Raw genomic sequence first — 18,664 nt, 5'->3', positions numbered from 1 at the left:
AAATATCTTTAGTTTTTTTTTTTTTAATATTGTATGCATATAAATTATTCCATTAGTGCATCATTAAATTTTGTGAAAAATATCGGCCTCCGGATCGAGAGCAGGCGGATGCTCCCAGAACAGACCCAGCATTTGCTCCCGTTGGAGCTTCTCGTTTTCTACGCTTTCTATTGATTGTTGAATTTCAGCAAGGTTTATTTAAAATATTGTATGCATAAATTTGTTTAAAAAATCACATGTACATCGCGTATGTGAGTACGCTAGTACGATAAATGTATATCGGCAAAACACATATTTTATCTTAATATATGGGGTTAATTGCATTCACAACTTTTGTAAAAAGTCTAAAAGTCATAAAACCCCCTAAAAAATGAGTAACACTCCTGTGCAACGGTCTCATTCGTGAGACGGGTCAACCCTATCCATATTTATAATAATAAGTAATACTTTTGACATAAAATGTAATACTTTTTAATGGATAACTCATATAAGAGACCCGTCACACGAATATGACCCGTGCAACGGTTGCATACAAGTGTTTGCCCTAAAAAATATTAATAAACTAATGCATCCCTCAGTTTTTTTAAAATGTATCACATTTCACCCCTATGTTATACAAACTCGGGCACATTTATACCATCTCATAGGGGTTTTTATGCTAATTTTTTTAAAACATAGGGTCTAACATGCTATTAATTTTACACATGGTGTTTTATGCCTTTTAAAATTTTCACAGGGGGTGTGAATGCAATTAGCCCTAATATATGTTTAGAAAAAAAATGTTTCAAACATTTCATAAATAATACATATACATACAATTATAAATTTATGTTTTAGAAGTAAATTTTATCCCTAAAAAAACTAGCAAATTTGGTAATAAACTACACTAGAAAGACTACGATTTTTAATAAAATCGTAGTATTTTTACATGTAAAAACCGTAGTTAATGGGCGTTTTTTTAAAATATATTTCTACAGTTTTGTAAAAACCGTTGTTGTTTATGTTCTACAATATCAGTTTTTAAAAACCGTAGTCTATGAACGTATTTTTTAAATAAATAAACTACCGTTATTTTGTATCGTAATCTATAAACATTTTTTTAAAATAAATAAACTATGATTTTTTTACACCGTAATCTATAAACTATGATTTTTTTACAATAAATAGACTACGGTTTTGTACCGCAGTCTATAAGATATAGAATACATAGGTACATCAGGTACGGGTAATGCTTGGCTCCACCGGGTGAATTTCAACCCGTGGTTCTGGGCCGTTCATGGCCGGGCCCCACCCGTGGATGCTGTGCTGCACACAGGGTGCAGCATAAAATGAGCCGGTACATCAGTTCGTTTCTCTGTACTTCCCAAACCTTTTCCCACGATCAATCCCTTTCTCCCCTAGCCGCCGCTTCAACACGTCTATTCGCCGCCCTAGACGCCGGAAATCTGCCGATTGAAGCTAGACAAAGGTAACATCTCGTTCTTTGCTTCAATTTAGTACCAAAGTATTGAGGATTCTCGGCCCAAAGCTTGACTGTCGACTAACTTCACGGCATGAAACCGCGGGTTCTTTTTCTTTGCGATTTTGGGTGATTTTTAGTCGTTTCTTTGTTTTTCAGCTTGGGTTTGAAGCTTAAATCTCTTAGCCCTATAAGACGATGCCGTTGGTGAGATTGGAGGTGAGGAGTGAGTACGCACTCGGAGCGCCGGAACTGTACAAGCAGGTTAACAAGGAATATCTTAAGGAGATTTTGGATGGAATATACGCCGTTTCGGGCCTCGTAGGCTGTCTTACGACAGCTCTGCGATTTAGCCGAGTGAGTTTTTTTTCCACTGATTTTTTCTTTCTTTATTCTGTTGGTTGAAGTGAATTCTTTTCGTGATTATTATTTTTGTTGTTGGTGTTTCGAGTTTTACTTTAATATGGCGAATGTCGAAATTTTTTTAGTTTGGTTTTTTTAATTGGTTTTGTTTGGAAACTTGTGTTTCTTACTTTACTGGTTGCTGCCTTGCGTATTTTTTCTTATTGTAGTGAGAGTTGTTCGTTTCCGAGTTTGAATATTGTCCGAATATGTGAAGCTTTCAATTTAACTTGGACTGGATTTACTATAGTTAAAGTATGGAATTGAATTGTATGCATTCCCATCTCTGATTTCATATTGACGTGTCCTAACGAAGCTGATCAATGTTTGTCGTGGGAATTTTATGTTTTTGATCAGTTCATTTAATGATTTTCTGTTCTGAAATTGGGGAAATGAGATCGAGGTTTTAAGATTCTAGGGTTGATTTATGTTGTTGAATCTATGTGTAAATCCTTCATTAAGAATCTTTGATCCTTGTGCTTGATGACAATATTTTTCAGAAAATATGTGTAATAACAATACTTAAGAATGATTCTATGATCTTCACCGAAACAGAGGAGTGTGTCGATAGTAAAATCAGACGCACGTATATACAAGTTGGTCACTTCAATTCTTTTATGTGCACAATAAAATTCTTATGATTATTTATTTTTGGAAAATGCATATGAAGTACTGGCCTATTCTTGTATTGGTGATTTTTAAATACCAACTTAAATTATGAAAGTGATAAATAAATTTACAGGCTAAGCGATTCTGGAGACGGTGATAGTAACAAGTGTAGTTCTTCTTTATGTGCACAATAAAATTCTTATGATTATTTATTTTTGGAAAATGCATATGAAGTACTGGCCTATTCTTGTATTGGTGATTTTTAAATCCCAACTTAAATTATGAAAGTGATAAATAAATTTACAGGCTAAGCGATTCTGGAGACGGTGATAGTAACAAGTGTGGTGATTATCAGCCTGACCATATACACATTCTGGGCAGCAAAGAAGGGAGATGATTTTGCTTTTCTTGTTCCCTTTTTGTTGAGCCTTCTCATCGTTCTTCTCATCTTTACCATTTTGCAGGTTTGGAAATTAAATTTTTTCTTGTTTCCATTTGTCTATTTAACTGAATTTGGAGTAGCTAACATATATATAGTATTGCTGCAGATATTTTTCCCAGGAAAGATATCTGAGATGATCGTTGGGTGCATTGTTGCTGTCATATTCTGCGCTTACGTAATCTACGATACGAATACTCTGATAAAGCGAAATACGTATGATGAGTACATATGGGCTTCAATTTATCTGTATTTAGATGTCTCATAGGGGCTGTCAAAATTCTCCAACAACTTTATCCTAAACCGGGGCTACTTCAGTTTATATATGCTGATCTAGGAGATGCACCTAGTGTATCCTTGTTATTTTGTAGAGTTTTGTGTGGGCATGTTGATGGTTCTAATTTGTCTATACCTTGTTTATTCTTGCTCTTGAATCTTCATACTAGAAAACTCCCAAGTCTTTTCAGTTTTTCTTCTTTTTTTTTCAAGCATCTGAAGTGGATATATGAGCAGTTGTTACTCCATCAGTTTTTGTTTTTGAACTTTTGTCAATTCTAACTTACCATCTATGCAGATGGAATTTTGGATGTGAGAAACTTCTATATGTTAGCTTAAATGATCTACTTAATCCAGTCTTATGGCGACGATTGAGTTTCTACTACAAGTGCGCTATAGCAAGGGAAAACGCAACAATATTGGCTGCCTATTTTGGCTCTTGGCTAGGATGGTTCTCCTGATGCGAGGTGTCATTGCATCTGGTCATATGGGATGCCATGGTAAGAAGTCTGTTTGATGTTTTTTTCTTATTGTATTATGCGACTTTTTTCCACCGAGAGCCTGTGGGATCTATGTAATAGCAGGAGGAGAAAAAACGAGCTCTCCTTGATTATGCTGATTATTCAGCTTTAAATACAAACTAATTATATAATAGCCTTGATTGAATAAAAAGTGTAATGATTTTGTTCGTTTGGGTTGGTTGAAGCAAAACAATTTCTATCTTTAGAAGGCTGTGAAGCTTAACCAAGTTTCTATGTAGGCCCACAGAGTGCTCAAAGTGATGATCGCCTTCTTTTTCGAGCTGCTGTTGAGCCGCTGGGTGGGAATACAATTTTTCTTTGTGAAATGATCAAGGTACCGCACTCGCCATTTTGTCGTAATCAATTTGTTTTTTGTTTCCATTGAGTTAAAAGCTTTCCTTGTCCCTGCTTCATTTAAATGTTTAATGGCGTGTCTTGTACTTGTGGTGATGCCAAATGAGACTTGGTGCTTTACTGTCTTGAAAACCCTGTCATGCCCTAATCGCATTCATCGTCTTTTTCTCCCCTTTGCGCAATGTAATCGATTCTAAGTTCCCTTCTTTCTGTAATCGATTCTAAGTTTCTCCCTTCATTATAATCTATTCTAAGCATTAATCGGGTCGAGGATGCGCAGCAGCTGCGCAAGAACGCCTCGCATTCTTGTGCAGCAGCGCATCATCTTGGCGCCCTCCACTTCCAAAAAAAATTGCCTCTTCTATCCATTTTTCTGAAATTTGCCAAAATACTCGAAAACCTGGACAAATTTAAAATCTCAAACATGGTTAAAAGTCGAGGCAGATAGCATTCAGCATCTATAAAATTAATTATCTTTTCAAATGGATGATTCGAGGCTGACAGACGGGCATCATCCACTGTGCAATTTTTTTGAAATGCTGAAGACACTCTTAACTATAATTCCAGAATTTCTACAGAAAGTACAGTAGTGTTTAAGCATTTTATTGTTCATAAAACGTCGAAATTTATGGTGCTGCCACTTCAAAATTGTCAGTCATTGTATCTTGTGACACCTATTGTATCTTGACAATTCTTTTTTGGAGAGAAACTGCCAATGTTTCCAGTTACCATTGAATAACAATGAAATCTTGTTACCTTTCTTAGGTTATCCAAGCAGATGAGAAAAACAGGAAATTAATATTCTCGGAAAAAATCCTGCACCACACCATCACACAGGTACATCTCTTTGTCAAATTTCACATCATCCAAATAGTTAAATGGACCTGCTGTCTTATATAAAATTGGAGAAAATGTGTCATAATATATGACAATATATGCTGTAATTTTTTTTAAAGTCCAGAACTGTATTCTCCACTGTTTTGTGTCCAAAAATCTGTCTCGGATTTTTTTTTTTGTCAGGCTAATTTAGGTTGAGTATTACTATGTTATCTTGCATGTTAATTTAGAAAATCATAGGTATATGGTACTACAATTATTCACTAAAAGAAACCTTCTAATTAAATTGATTATGATTGTTTTGTTATTATTTTGTACCTGGGATTGTGTTCAGATCTTGTTGTATGATCTACAATTTTTTGAAGGTAGGTGTTGACTGTTTTTTTGCTAGGTGTTGACTGTTTTTTTGCTGATTGGTTATACAAAAAATGGACAAAGAATGGATGTCAAAGAATAGATTATCACCTGAATATGATATTGGAGTAGAGTCTTTTTTGAAATTTGCATTGAAGAACACTGATGATCCTATGCAATCCCTTGCCCATGTGCAAGATGTGCTAATATATTATAAAGAAGAAAAATGTTCAAACTATAAGAGCACATTTGTACAGTAATGGGATAGATTTGACATCCAACACACCCATGTGCAAGATGTGCTTAATACATGCGTGCATTGACGAAAACCTGATCCAACAGGGTGTCGATCAGATCACAGCCAATATCAATGTCAGCTCTAGGAAGTCTGGTCCGACTGTCATTGAAAAAATCTGTGTAACAATTGAAAGTGTGCTCAGTTATCGTTATACTGAAGTCTGGGACAAGTCATTTCAAATAGTATCAACTATATTTGACAAATTAGGTAGTGGCTCTTGTTTAGCTGCCCGAACTGACCATATTTATTAAGAAATCTAAGTTATGGAACCTACTTGTTTCATGATGCCTTGAAAATTTGTTGATTTTTCACGTGCATGAGTAACTTTGTGGGTTTTACTGATACAAGCAAATATGCTTTAATGTTTTCCCTACTTATTATTTTCTTAATTCATTTTTTGTTGTAAGGATGTTTTACTTGCACCTTTCCTTGAGTATCATGAGTGCGGTGTTTTTCTTTTTTATTTTTGAATTGCTGTGCTGTCCATAGGTAGAAAAATCCGTTTAATCTGAAATTTGGTCACACTTGACACTACTCAATTCGCAGGTAAAAATTCTTTCTTCTTCTTAAGGGAAACACTGAAGAGTTTAGCAGACATGCAGAAGTTGCCTGATGGGGACTTCCCTTTCAGGAAACAGGTAGTTTTTTGGGATTTAAAGCATGTATGCGTTTTTGGTGTTTCTGGGCTTTACCGATTGTAGTCACTCGTACAGCCATGATTATAACAGCAACTTGTTCAAGTAGTTGTCAAAAGATTCTCTCTGCCATCTTTCGTCCTCTCTGGCTATTGTTGCATGTAGCAAGTTGGCTAAACTTTGGTTTTGTTCAGAAATACCTCGTACTTAGAAATTATTAGTATTTTATGTTCGATTCCCATATGTGTCTGTTTTGTGTATTTGGGTTCGGTGGTTTGTTCCAGGATGTTTGCATTTATCATGTGCTATATGAGCATATTTGAAACAGTTTTTATGTGTGTTATTATTCGTGAAAGTTTGGGAACACTGTACTTTAAGTAGCGAAGGTGGTATCTTCTTGCATAAATTTTATTATGTTTTTAGAGTTTCTGGACATGGATGCTAAGATTGGCAGTTGCATGAGTGTGTTGGATCGAGCATGAAAGATATTGCATAACATTATCTTGCAGATGTCCTATAATTTATGGATGTCTTATATTATCTGATGAATAAAAAAAGGCTGGGTGTTTAGATATATTTACGGATGTCTTATATTATTGGATTTCGTCTTTAATTAGCTCCATAGTTTTGCTGCCGTTATAAATTTATTAATAGTGGTATGCATTTTTTTCTTTTATGTTGTAGGTCTATTCCTTGTTTTGTGATGTCTGATCTTTGAGGCCTCGCTACGTCCCAAAGAGAAAGGAGATTTTTTGTGTTGTCTTGATATAGCAGAGGAGTTGTCGGTGCAATGTTGTTGGTACAATCATTTTGTCTAAATTGATGTTTTAAACTTAATTTATTCAAACGTTTGTGGTTTATGACTAGTGTTTTTGTTGTTAGTACGTACGTAGATTATGACCAGTTTGTAGAAATTGTACGTAATTTTGATCAACTAATTACACATTTTATGATGTTTTAAATATTATGGACATCTATTTTTTGTAAATTGATCGTTAAATGGGGCGTTGGATTTGGTTTTAATATAAAAGACAACGGTTTAAAACCGTAGTGTTTTACGACAAAAAACTACGGTTTAAAATCATCGTGTTTAAGAGAAAAGACTACGATTTGTATGGCAAAAAGACTATAGTTTAAAACCGTTGTGTTTTTCTACAAAAGACTACGGTTTTAATATAAAAGACAACGGTTTAAAATCGTAGTTGTTTACGACAAAAAAATACGGTTTAAAACCGTTATGGTTTACGACGAAAGACTACAACTTTACGATATAAGACCGAAGTCTTTTACGACAAAAGTCTACGGTTTAAAACAATAGTTTATGACCGCACTTTTTTAACTACACAGCGTTTAATATCGGTTTTACAACCTCAATTAATTACGTTTTTCATCGTAGTTTTTTTACGAAAACCGTAGTCTATGACCACACTTTTAACTACATAGCGTTTAACATCGATTTTACAACCTCAATTAACTACGTTTTTCCACCGTAGTCTTTCAGCGTTTTTGTTGTAGTACACTAGTTATTATGACAAGTTCATATAACGTAGAATCGCAACAAAACCTCATTCAAAATCAATCAAAATTATAAAAGCATGAATATGATCTCAATTATGTATTTACCTTTATATCCTTGAAATATTTGAGTTTCCCATATTGCCCATTGATGAATTGAATAATGTTAATTAATTACTAAATTATTAATCTCCATATTGTGTGTTGTTAATTTGAATTAAATATTAGTATATTGTGTTTAAGTTTGGACTTAATGTGGGTTTGTTCTTATCTATGGTGCATGCATGTGTCGTGTATCTTTTTCTTAGGTACATTATTGTGGGTGCATTAACCTTTTTCCCGTAGCGATACAATTGATTAACCAAATAAAGGGAAATCAAGAGATGCAATAGTGTGTAAAGATGATATTATGCAATTCCATCAAATCACCTCTGGTTTATGATCTTATACTCACCAACTTTACTTTAGTTTCTCACCAATTTCAAAATAATTTCTACTATAATCACTTTTAAATAAGTAAAAACTCTCCAAAACTGTAGCGACCCAACCCGGATCCACTATCTAATCAGAGTTATAAAAGAAGCGCATGCAAAATACTTTAAAGCGTACGGAGCGGATAATAAAATACAACAAATCCGATCGACAGAATACAACCGACGATAACACAAGTGTATAAATACCACTATACAACCAAATCGAAGGTTCAGGGTAAACAAATCCCTACCCTCTACCACCTCACACTCGCGATCCTCAACCCTGTTGAGAGCCGCCCGGACCGTCTAGCCTCAAACCTGCCCCGCCACAAGGTACACCACAATACCCAAACATAGGGGCGTGAGCGACAACGCTCAAATACGAAAGCAATAATATAAATACAAATATGCGCACACAAATGATTTAAAATCCCAGGTAAAACACTTGCTCATGGCGCCAGGAATATACAGTACCGGCTAGAGAGCTACTCCGCGGGGTACTCGTATATTCTATATCAGGGCTGAGCCAACCCCATCCTGACCCGAATCCAAAACAGGATACAAGTCCCATATGAAAACTGTCATGCCTGACTCGAGTCTAAAATGAGATCATTGTTCCCTATGAAGACTATCAATGACTCACATCTCTCAGGATGCAGTCACACTTAAAATCATGTATGTGCTAAGACAGTAAAACATGCTAAAACATGATAAAATATATAGCACATACTCATGCAACATACATGCAAATATATCATGCCGGCTATCTCGGTCAGTACTTACGTACCTCTAACACTACTTGGTCAAAACCTAGCTCCGCTGGTCTAGACTCCAAGCCTACTAATTCAGTCTACTGCTACTACAATGCAATTACCCATGCATCAATAATTAAGCTCTAAAAGCCTTAACTAAGTTAAAGCATACTCCTGAATATTTTTAGGATGTCAAAGTTATACCTGCGTCCGTCGATAGCCCTTTGCTGTAGATAACCTCAAAACTAGGCCACAGCTCCGCTACGACGCCTAGACTACGGAACGTAGGGCGCCTAGATCTCCCTAGATCTGAGTTAGAAGGCTTAGGAATTGAGAGAGAAGAGAGGAATTGGTGCATCTCAAATGAACTCTCGGCCCTCATATTTATAGACACGGAACGTTGCTTTCGTTCGGGTTCGTTGCGTCCGTTCTGCCTGACGAACGTTGCGTTCGTTCCTCTTCGTTGCTTCCGATGTCCCATCAAGTGCGTAAGCAATGACATAATATTGCTGACATCACGGATGACATCAGCTGCCAGAACGTTGCTTCCGTTCAAGAACGTTGCTTCCGTTCTGGGTCACCCTCCGGACCATTTTCGATCATTCTGAATCCATTTCTAAAGTCCGTTAGTCCAACAGAAACTTCCTTAATCATGTTTTATTTAATCTAAACATGATCCTATGATTAATATACTCATTAATCATTAATTACGAATACGGGTCACTACATTCTCCCCCACTTAAGAAATTTCGTCCTTGAAATTTAAGTCTTAGAGGAAAATATGAATAGTTAACCAAATGATCTTTATTACAACAGAACAAGTACAAACTTGATACAATAAAATACAAAATATCAAAATAACTCGGGGTGCTCGGCTAGCATCCGGCTCTCCAACTCCCAAGTAACTTCCTCTGTACCTCTGCGTTGCCACTGTACCAGCACTAATGGTATGCGCTTGTTACGAAGTACCTTGTCCTTCCTGTCCAAAATCCGCATGGGTTTCTCCACATACGATAGATCCTGATCTACCTTTACCTCGGTCGGATGCAAAATATGCGACTCGACCGCCACGTACTGCCTCAACAAGGACACGTGGAACACATCGTGGATCTCCAAAAGATCGGGTGGCAAGGTCAGACGATAAGCCACATCCCCAACCTTCTCGAGAATCTCGAAAGGACCAATAAATCTCGGTGTCAGCTTACCCTTGCGACCAAACCTCATCACCTTTCGGAAAGGTGAAACACGCAAGAATACATGCTCTCCCACCTCGAAGTGCAAGGGCCTCCGGTGAGTGTTCGCGTAACTAGCCTGTTGATCCTGAGCAGCCTTAATCCTGCGTCGGATCAACTCCACTGCATCAGTCATCTGCTGAATCATCTCAGGACCCTCAACCTGACGCTCGCCAACCTCGTCCCAAAACAAAGGCGTACGACAACGACGTCCATAAAGAGCCTCAAATGGTGTCATGCCAATGCTGCGATGGAAACTATTGTTGTAAGCGAACTCTACCAACGGTAAATGATCATGCCACGCTGGACCAAAATCCATTACTGCCGCGTGAAGCATATCCTCTAAAGTGCGAATAGTACGCTTGGATTGTCCATCCGTCTCTGGATGATAAGCCGTACTCAGGCTCAAAGTAGTACCAAGGGCTCGCTGAAAACTACCCCAAAATCTCAAGGTGAATCTCGGATCTCTATCACTGACAATATTCAACGGAATGCCATGAAATCAGACGATCTCCCGCACATACAATTAAGCCATCCTATCAAAGGTATAATCGCGGTTATAGGTAAGAAAATGCGCTGACTTCGATAATCGATCCACAATAACCCAAATAGCGTCACAATTCCTGGAAGACATAGGCAAGTGGGTGACAAAATCCATCGTCACATGCTCCCACTTCCACTCAAGAATCTCTAAGCTGTGAAGTAACCCTCCGGGTCATCTAAACTCTGCCTTGACCTGCTGACACACAAGGCATCGCGATACAAACTGATAAACGCTGCATTTCATCCCTTTCTACCAAAACCGTGTGCGAAGATCCTTATGCATCTTCATGTTGTCTGGATGTACAGAGAATCGACTGCGGTGAGCTTGCGATAGGATCTCATCCCTCAAAGCAGAATCCTTGGGTACCACAAATCGACCAGAAAGACACAACAGACCGTCTCCCTGCAGATGAAAAGCAGAAGTATTATCACCCTCAGCCAAACGGGCCAACTTCTGAGTTTTCAGATCAGAATTCTGTGCTTCTCGGATTCGTCGATACAAGGCTGGCTCTGCTAGCACAGAAAAAACACGAATCCCTTGTTGTTCTTTCTTATGACGGAACGTGAATCCCAAAGAACAACACTCCTCCACTGCCTTCGAAACCTAACTGGTATGAAGGGAACTCACATAGACCTTGCGACTAAGCGCATCAGCAACGGGGTTTGAAGATCCTGGATGGTACTTGATCTCACAATCATAATCCTTCAACAGATCCATCCAACGGCGCTGCCGCATGTTCAACTCAGCTTGAGTGAACAGATACTTCAAACTCTTATGATCGGTGAAGATCTCAAATCGTTCTCCATACAAATAGTGACGCCATATCTTCAGGGCAAAGACGATGGCTGCTAGCTCTAGGTCATGTACGGGATATTTTTCTTTGTGAGTTTTCAACTGTCTGGATGCATACGCGATCACATGGCCGTTCTGAGTCAACACGCACCCCAAACCCTGGAGAGAAGCATCAGTGAAGACTACAAACCCACCTGATCCAGACGACAAAGCAAGAACTGGAGTTGTCGTCAAACGACGTCTCAACTCACAAAAACTATCTTCGCAAGCATCAGACCACACAAAAGAAGCATCTTTCTTTGTCAGCTGTGTCAAAGGCCTAGCTATCTGAGAGAATTTCTCAACAAAACGCCGATAGTATCCTGGCAAACCAAGGAAACTACGAATCTCAGAAGCTGTAGTCGGACGCGACCAATTCAGAATAGCCTCTGTCTTGCTGGGGTCAACAGATACGCCCTCCTGAGAAATGACATGACCAAGAAATACAACTCGGTCAATCCAGAAGTCACACTTGCTCAACTTCGCGTACAACTATCTCTCCCTCAAGACCTGCAGTACAGTATAGAGATGGTAGGCATGCTCATCCATGCTACGAGAATAAACCAAGATGTCATCGATGAACACCACCACGAACTTATCCAAAAAGCCACGGAACACCCTGTTCATCAGATCCATAAAAACAGCTGGAGCATTCGTCAGACCAAACGGCATCACTAGAAACTCATAGTGCCCATATCGTGTACGAAATGCTGTCTTAGGAACATCCTCCTGCCGAACTCTCAACTGATGATACCAAGACCGAAGATCAATCTTCGAATAGACAGAAGTATCCTGTAACTGATCAAAAAGATCATCTATCCGCGGAAGAGGATACTTATTTTTCACTGTCGCTTGATTCAACTGACGATAATCGATACACAACCGCATTGAACCATCCTTCTTCTTGAAAAACAACACTGGGGCTCCCCATGGCGAAACACTAGGTCGAATGTAACCCTTATCAAGAAGGTCTTGCAATTGATTCTGAAGCACTTTCATCTCTGACGGTGCCAAACGGTAAGGAGCTCTGGAAATCGGTGCAGTCTCTGGCAGTAACTCAATGCCAAACTCGATCTCCCTCACTGGCGGCAAACCTGGAATTTCTTCCGGAAACACATCTGGAAAATCACAAACCACTGGTATCTTCTGGATATCTGGCTCTCCTATGGATGCGTCAATGGCGTAGATAAGGTAGCCTTTCCCGCCAGACTCTAAAGCACGACGGGCCTTCAGAGCAAAAACTACTGGCATCGGAGGTCGCGCTCCCTCACCATAGAAATACCAAGACTCGCAATCCTCTTGACGAAACTGAACAAATCTCTGATAGCAATCCATTATCGCTCGGTAGGTAGTCAGGAGATCTATCCCAATGATACAATCGAAATCCTTCATGGCTAGAATCATCAGGTTAGCACTAATTTGATGCCCTTCGAAATCCAAGACACACCCCACAACTAGACGCTTGGCTAAAACCTCGCTACCCATAGGAGTAGAAACTACTAGCAAGACGTCGAAAGGAATAAATGGCAACTTATACTTCCTAGCAAAACGTGCTGATACGAAAGAATGCGATGCACCAGTATCAATCAAAATATATGGAGGAAAACCACATAAACTACAGATACCTGCGATCATCCGATCACTGTCAGCCTCTGCCTGTTCCTGGTCAAGCGCAAAGACCTGACCCTGGGCACGTGGCCGCAAAGAAGAATGACCCTGAGAAGGAGTCTGAGTAGGCTGTTGCTGAGATTGCTGCGGCTGCTGGTGCTGCTGAGAATACTGCTGCTGATAAGGTGGCTGCGGAAACTGAGGTGGCTGAACAGATGCTTGAGAACCTTCTGAACCACTCGCTGCCCCAATCAGCATCGGACAATCCCTCTTCATGTGACCCTCCTGGCCACACTGGAAACATGCACTGGTCGATCGTCCACACTGCCCTGGAGGATGTCTGCGTCTGCACTGACGACATCGGTTCGGTCTCTGACCACCAAATTATGCACTCCACCAGATCCAGATGAAGAAGAAGAAGTACCTCATGGCTTCTTGAAAGACTGTCCTTTCGGACCCAAAGTACTAGCACTCGCTGGCCTGGAAGAAGAAGAGAAGAGTCCTCTGTTTCTCCGAACACTGTCCTCGGCCTGACGACAACGGTCCACCAAATCCTCATAGGTCCCATCACCGCCCACAGCAACCATCCGATGAATCTCTGGATTCAGACCCTGAAGAAAATGATCGTACTTCACCATAGAACTATCAGCAACGTGAGAACAATAAGGTAACAGATCAAAGAACTTCTGCTGGTACTCCTTGGTCGTCATCGTACCCTGTCGCAAACTCAGCAACTCACTGGCTTTCGCCTGTCAAAGAGCTGGAGGAAAATACAACCTCTGATAAGTAGTACGGAACTCAACCCACGTAGCTACTCCTCTCGCTGCCATGAATGGTGCGGAAGTCGATCTCCACCACTTCCTCGCTCTTCCCTCAAGCATGAAGGCAAGAATCTCCATCATATTCTCGTCTGTGCAACGGAACTCTTGAAAACACTGCTCCATCCTCTCAAGCCAATCCTCGGCCTGCTCAGGCGTCTCACCTCCTGACAAAGGCTTCGGGCTAACCTCCTTAAATCTGCGCATGCTCACTCGTCTGCGCTCCTCATGCTGACCACGATGACGTCTACGATCATCTGGATCGCCCCAATGACCGCCGCCTCCGCTATCGTGTCTCTCATCGTAATCTGCCATCTGTTACACAATAACAGATAATAACTTAATCCGCTTTACGAAATTCCAAGTGCAATGCGCTTTGATACCAAAAATGTAGTGACCCAACCCGGATCCACTATTTAATCAGAGTTATAAAAGAAGCGCAAGCAAAATACTTTAAAGCGTACGGAGCGGATAATAAAATACAACAAATCCGATCGACAGAATACAACCGACGATAACACAAGTGTATAAATACCACTATACAACCAAATCGAAGGTTCAGGGTAAACAAATCCCTACCCTCTACCACCTCACACTCGCGATCCTCAACCCTGCTGAGTGTCGCCCGGACCGTCCAGCCTCAAACTTGCCCCGCCACAAGGTACACCACAATACCCAAACACAGGGGCGTGAGCGACAACGCTCAAATACAAAAGCAATGATATAAATACAAATATGCGCACACAAATGATTTAAAATCCCAGGTAAAACACTTGCTCATGGCGCCAGGAATATACAGTATCGGCTAGAGAGCTACTCCGCGGGGTACTCGTATATTCTATATCAGGGCTGAGCCAACCCCATCCTGACCCGAATCCAAAACAGGATACAAGTCCCATATGAAAACTGTCATGCCTGACTCGAGTCCAAAATGAGATCATTGTTCCCTATGAAGACTGTCAATGACTCACATCTCTCAGGATGCAGTCACACGTAAAATCATGTATGTGCTAAGACGGTAAAACATGCTAAAACATGATAAAACATATAGCACATACTCATGCAACATACATGCAAATATATCATGCCGGCTATCTCGGTCAGTACTTACGTACCTCTAACACTTCTTGGTCAAAACCTAGCTCCGCTGGTCTAGACTCCATGCCTACTAATCCAGTCTACTGCTACTACAATGCAATTACCCATGCATCAATAATTAAGCTCTAAAAGCCTTAACTAAGCTAAAGCATACTCCTGAATATTTTTAGGATGTCAAAGTTATACCTGCGTCCGTCGATAGCCTTTTGCTGTAGATAGCCTCAAAACTAGGCCACAGCTCTGCTACGACACCTAGACTGCTATGCCACTTTCGGATTTCCCGTAGGACGCCTAGATCTCCCTAGATCTGAGTTAGAAGGCTTAGGAATTGAGAGAGAAGAGAGGAATTGATGCATCTCAAATGAACTCTCGGCCCTCATATTTATAGACACGGAACGTTGCTTCCGTTCGGGTTCGTTGCGTCCGTTCTGCCTGACGAACGTTGCGTCCGTTCCTCTTCGTTGCTTCCGATGTCCCATCAAGTGCGTAAGCAATGACGTAATATTGCTTACATCACGGATGACATCAGCTGTCAGAACGTTGCTTCCGTTCAAGAACGTTGCTTCCGTTCTGGGTCACCCTCCGGACCATTTCCGATCATTCTGAATCCATTTCTGAAGTCCGTTAGTCCAACAGAAACTTCTTTAATCATATTTTACTTAATCTAAACATGATCCTATGATTAATATACTCATTAATCATTAATTACGGATACGTGTCACTACAAAAACACTCCCTAAATCTCTGGAAATGGTCGGCAACCACTTGTCAAAAAGATAAAAGGCATGCACTCACGTTCCTTATTATGCATGATCAACCAAGGAAAGGGAAATATGAAATCAACAACTTTTGCACATCAACGCTGTACATATTATATATAGTATATCCACAAGACCAGCATTCTTATTTACTTATATATACTGTAATTTACTCATAGAAGCTAGTAATTCTCGGGTTAGCAGATTAGCCAAATGGCTAACAATGTTAGTTTGCTCTTATGTTATGTTTGACTCAAGTTCTGGAAAAAACTCGTCTTTCTGTGGCTCGCAACAGAGTTTGTTCAAAACAAGTTTTATATAACAACTAATAAGTCATGAATTTCTTCAAAATCTGTCTTTTTCTTTTTCTTCTTTTTTTTAAAGCGACGGGAATCACCAACAATTCTTCCCGTCTTTCACGCGACAATGTTTTGATGAAATAGTTGCTCACCACATGGCAAAAAAAAAAAAAAAAAAAAGGAAAAATGAAGGTTGAAGGAAAAATAATATACATTTGCAAAGAGGTTTCATGGAATAAAATAGATATAAAAATTTTTTTATACATTGTTTAATCAATTGTAGTAATTCGATTGAATAGTTTCACTCAATAAAAAAATTTTAGCCTATCATGTATAGTATACAATTTACTCATGGCCTGTTGACTAAATATGCACACCAACTAAATAATGAATCATTAATCATATCGAAATAGTCAACATTTTGAATAAATTAATTATCAGCAAATTCAGCAGACATGTAAATATTTATTTCAATTCCTATGAAATGTTGGTTGGGACCATTTTTGTTTCCATTTTTATGTACTGGTCAATCTTCAACTTACGCCTCATGTCAGTTTGAGCATTTCAATTTTTTTTAAAAAAAATATAAATATATTAGATTGCAAAAAATAGTAACCATGTTCTTATTAATTTCTTTTAATCCAGTAGAAGAAGAAGAGAAATTCAAGTTAATTACTTTTGAGGTATAAAAACTCATGATGAATGATTAATAAACTTGATGATTTCTTTGGTGAATCCTTTGATTTCATTTTTTTTTATTGTATTCCACATTTTCAATTTGCATATATAAAAGATCTATCAGTAGTACTGCCAAGTTAAAAGCTCCACTAGCGTCTATAATTGACTTTCATGTCGCAAGAAAATGTGGGGACCAAAAATGTGAAACCAAATCATGGGAGCTGCCAAAAATAAATCGTTTTGAGGCTTATGACAAAAATGTGAAACCAAAACATGGGGGGACCAAAAATGTGAACTATTATTCTTATATATTAGTAAATAACCATTTTTCCATTGCATGATTTTATTATAAATCATAGATTTCTACATTATATTCATGTTTTTTTATAAATTTAATAACTTTTTGTGTATATGTGAACTATTATTATTTTGTTACATCTACTGATGGCATCAAACACATAACAAAAGTATATGCGAACTTAGACCAACGGCCGGCTACGGGAACTGATCATGTTGAGCCAACTTTGCATGTATAGGAGTTATGGGGGGAATTGATATTTATATCTCTAAATGGCTAATTTTTTGAAAAAAATTGTGGAATAGGATAGAGAAAGTGAACATAAAGAAGGTGATATACCAAGTAAAACTGGTGGGAACAACAGTAACAGTTGCAGGAGCAATGCTGATGACTTTGTATATTCTATTGATATTTAATTTCGACAAGCTGTTTTAATAATCTATATTACAACATGAAAATATTTATTGCTCACAGGTGTCAGGTTGGCCAATACAAAAAGACAGAAGCAGTACCGTATAGTAGATCAAATTTAGCACAGGATTGTCCAGTCTGAATCAAATGCTGATAGCATAATCTGCATTAGAATGGCACAATTCAGTCAGACTAATTAATTATAGTTAATCAAATGCACGCACGATGGACGAACAATCATGAGCACAGTGTATTTCTTTATTTATCACAGTTCAAGAAGGTTATGGGAAATCTAGTGTATAAGATTTAAGCCTAGCTACTCGAATTTTCAAGACTATTATTATAGAAGTTTTAGGAATTTTGTCACAATCAAGACCTAGTTTGCTATCCATTGTCATCAGATATTTGAAGTGGACAAGGATTACTGGAAATCCATAGCGGACGAAGGAATTCCCCGAGGAAGGGTAAAAAGGAACATGAAAAGAAGCCTTGAATTAAAAAAAAAAAGAGATTTAAGTTTATTTTTAAAACAGAGAATGCGACAATACCTCAGATGCTTGGGAGAAAGAAGAGAAGACAAGCTCGACCCGATAAACCTCAACTACATATTCTTCGATGCGATTTCCAAATGGCGAAGCTCCCGATTAACGTAAATACCAGCAGCAGAAACTCAAAATTGATTTAGGATAAGGCGATGGAAAATGACTGAGAAATAAGCTCGACCCGATTAATGCTTAGAGTCGATTACAACGGGGGAAACATAGAATCCAAAGTGCCATAATCGATTCAAGAAAAGGAGGGAAGCTTAGAATCGATTACAGGGAGATAGAAGATGATGAATGCGTCGATGAATTTCTCGATTAGGGCATCGATCTGTGATTTTCCATCGATTAGCAATATTAGTGCATTCACGCCCGCCCTAACTTATAGAAAAAGGCCCACATTACAGTACAAAAATAACCAGCCTTTGAAAAAATTAAAAAGTTTAATAGACTACGTTAAATAACCATAGTCTATTTATTTAAAAAAACGCTCATAGACTACGGTCCAGAATAACCGTAGTCTATTTATTAAAAAAAACGCTCATAGACTATGATCCAGAATAACTGTAATCTATTTATTAAAAAAAACGCTCATAGACTACGGTCCAAAATAATCGTAGTTT

General features: G+C 38.7%; 1 protein-coding gene and 1 long non-coding RNA gene across 3 annotated transcripts; one reads left to right on the top strand and one right to left on the bottom strand.

The window, feature by feature from the left end:
* Window positions 1-1,259: 1,259 nt before the first annotated feature.
* On the top strand, window positions 1,260-7,110 carry LOC140882603 (uncharacterized). Of its 2 annotated transcripts, XM_073288695.1 has the most exons (9): window positions 1,260-1,468; window positions 1,619-1,816; window positions 2,777-2,934; window positions 3,019-3,125; window positions 3,484-3,685; window positions 3,946-4,040; window positions 4,826-4,897; window positions 6,096-6,187; window positions 6,869-7,110. In XM_073288695.1, the coding sequence occupies exons 5-8, from the start codon at window positions 3,547-3,549 to the stop codon at window positions 6,117-6,119; spliced, it is 330 nt and encodes a 109-aa protein (XP_073144796.1). In that variant the 5' UTR covers window positions 1,260-1,468; window positions 1,619-1,816; window positions 2,777-2,934; window positions 3,019-3,125; window positions 3,484-3,546; the 3' UTR covers window positions 6,120-6,187; window positions 6,869-7,110. The 2 variants fall into 2 exon arrangements, with proteins under 2 accessions (XP_073144796.1, XP_073144797.1); XM_073288696.1 differs by having other exon boundaries at window positions 2,777-3,685.
* Window positions 7,111-8,302: 1,192 nt separating this feature from the next.
* On the bottom strand, window positions 8,303-18,384 carry LOC140882604 (uncharacterized). Its single transcript, XR_012150245.1, has 3 exons — window positions 18,048-18,384; window positions 17,601-17,662; window positions 8,303-8,490 (listed from the first exon to the last, which is right to left on the bottom strand). It is a non-coding gene; the product is annotated as an uncharacterized lncRNA (long non-coding RNA).
* Between the last annotated feature and the right edge of the window lie 280 nt (window positions 18,385-18,664).

Source organism: Henckelia pumila, chromosome 2 (assembly GCF_033568475.1).
Source record: "Henckelia pumila isolate YLH828 chromosome 2, ASM3356847v2, whole genome shotgun sequence".
NCBI lineage: Eukaryota > Viridiplantae > Streptophyta > Magnoliopsida > Lamiales > Gesneriaceae > Henckelia > Henckelia pumila.
The sequence above is the reverse complement of the archived record's forward strand: the minus strand, read 5'-3'. Positions and strand labels throughout refer to the sequence as shown.

Excerpts from the sequence above, each read along its gene's own strand:
- LOC140882603 (XM_073288695.1), top strand. The coding sequence starts at position 3,547 with ATGGCGACGATTGAGTTTCTACTACAAGTGCGCTATAGCAAGGGAAAA. Across the intron at positions 4,041-4,825 it reads TTCTTTGTGAAATGATCAAG|GTTATCCAAGCAGATGAGAA; the intron begins GTACCGCACTCG and ends TACCTTTCTTAG. Across the intron at positions 4,898-6,095 it reads TGCACCACACCATCACACAG|GTAAAAATTCTTTCTTCTTC; the intron begins GTACATCTCTTT and ends CTCAATTCGCAG.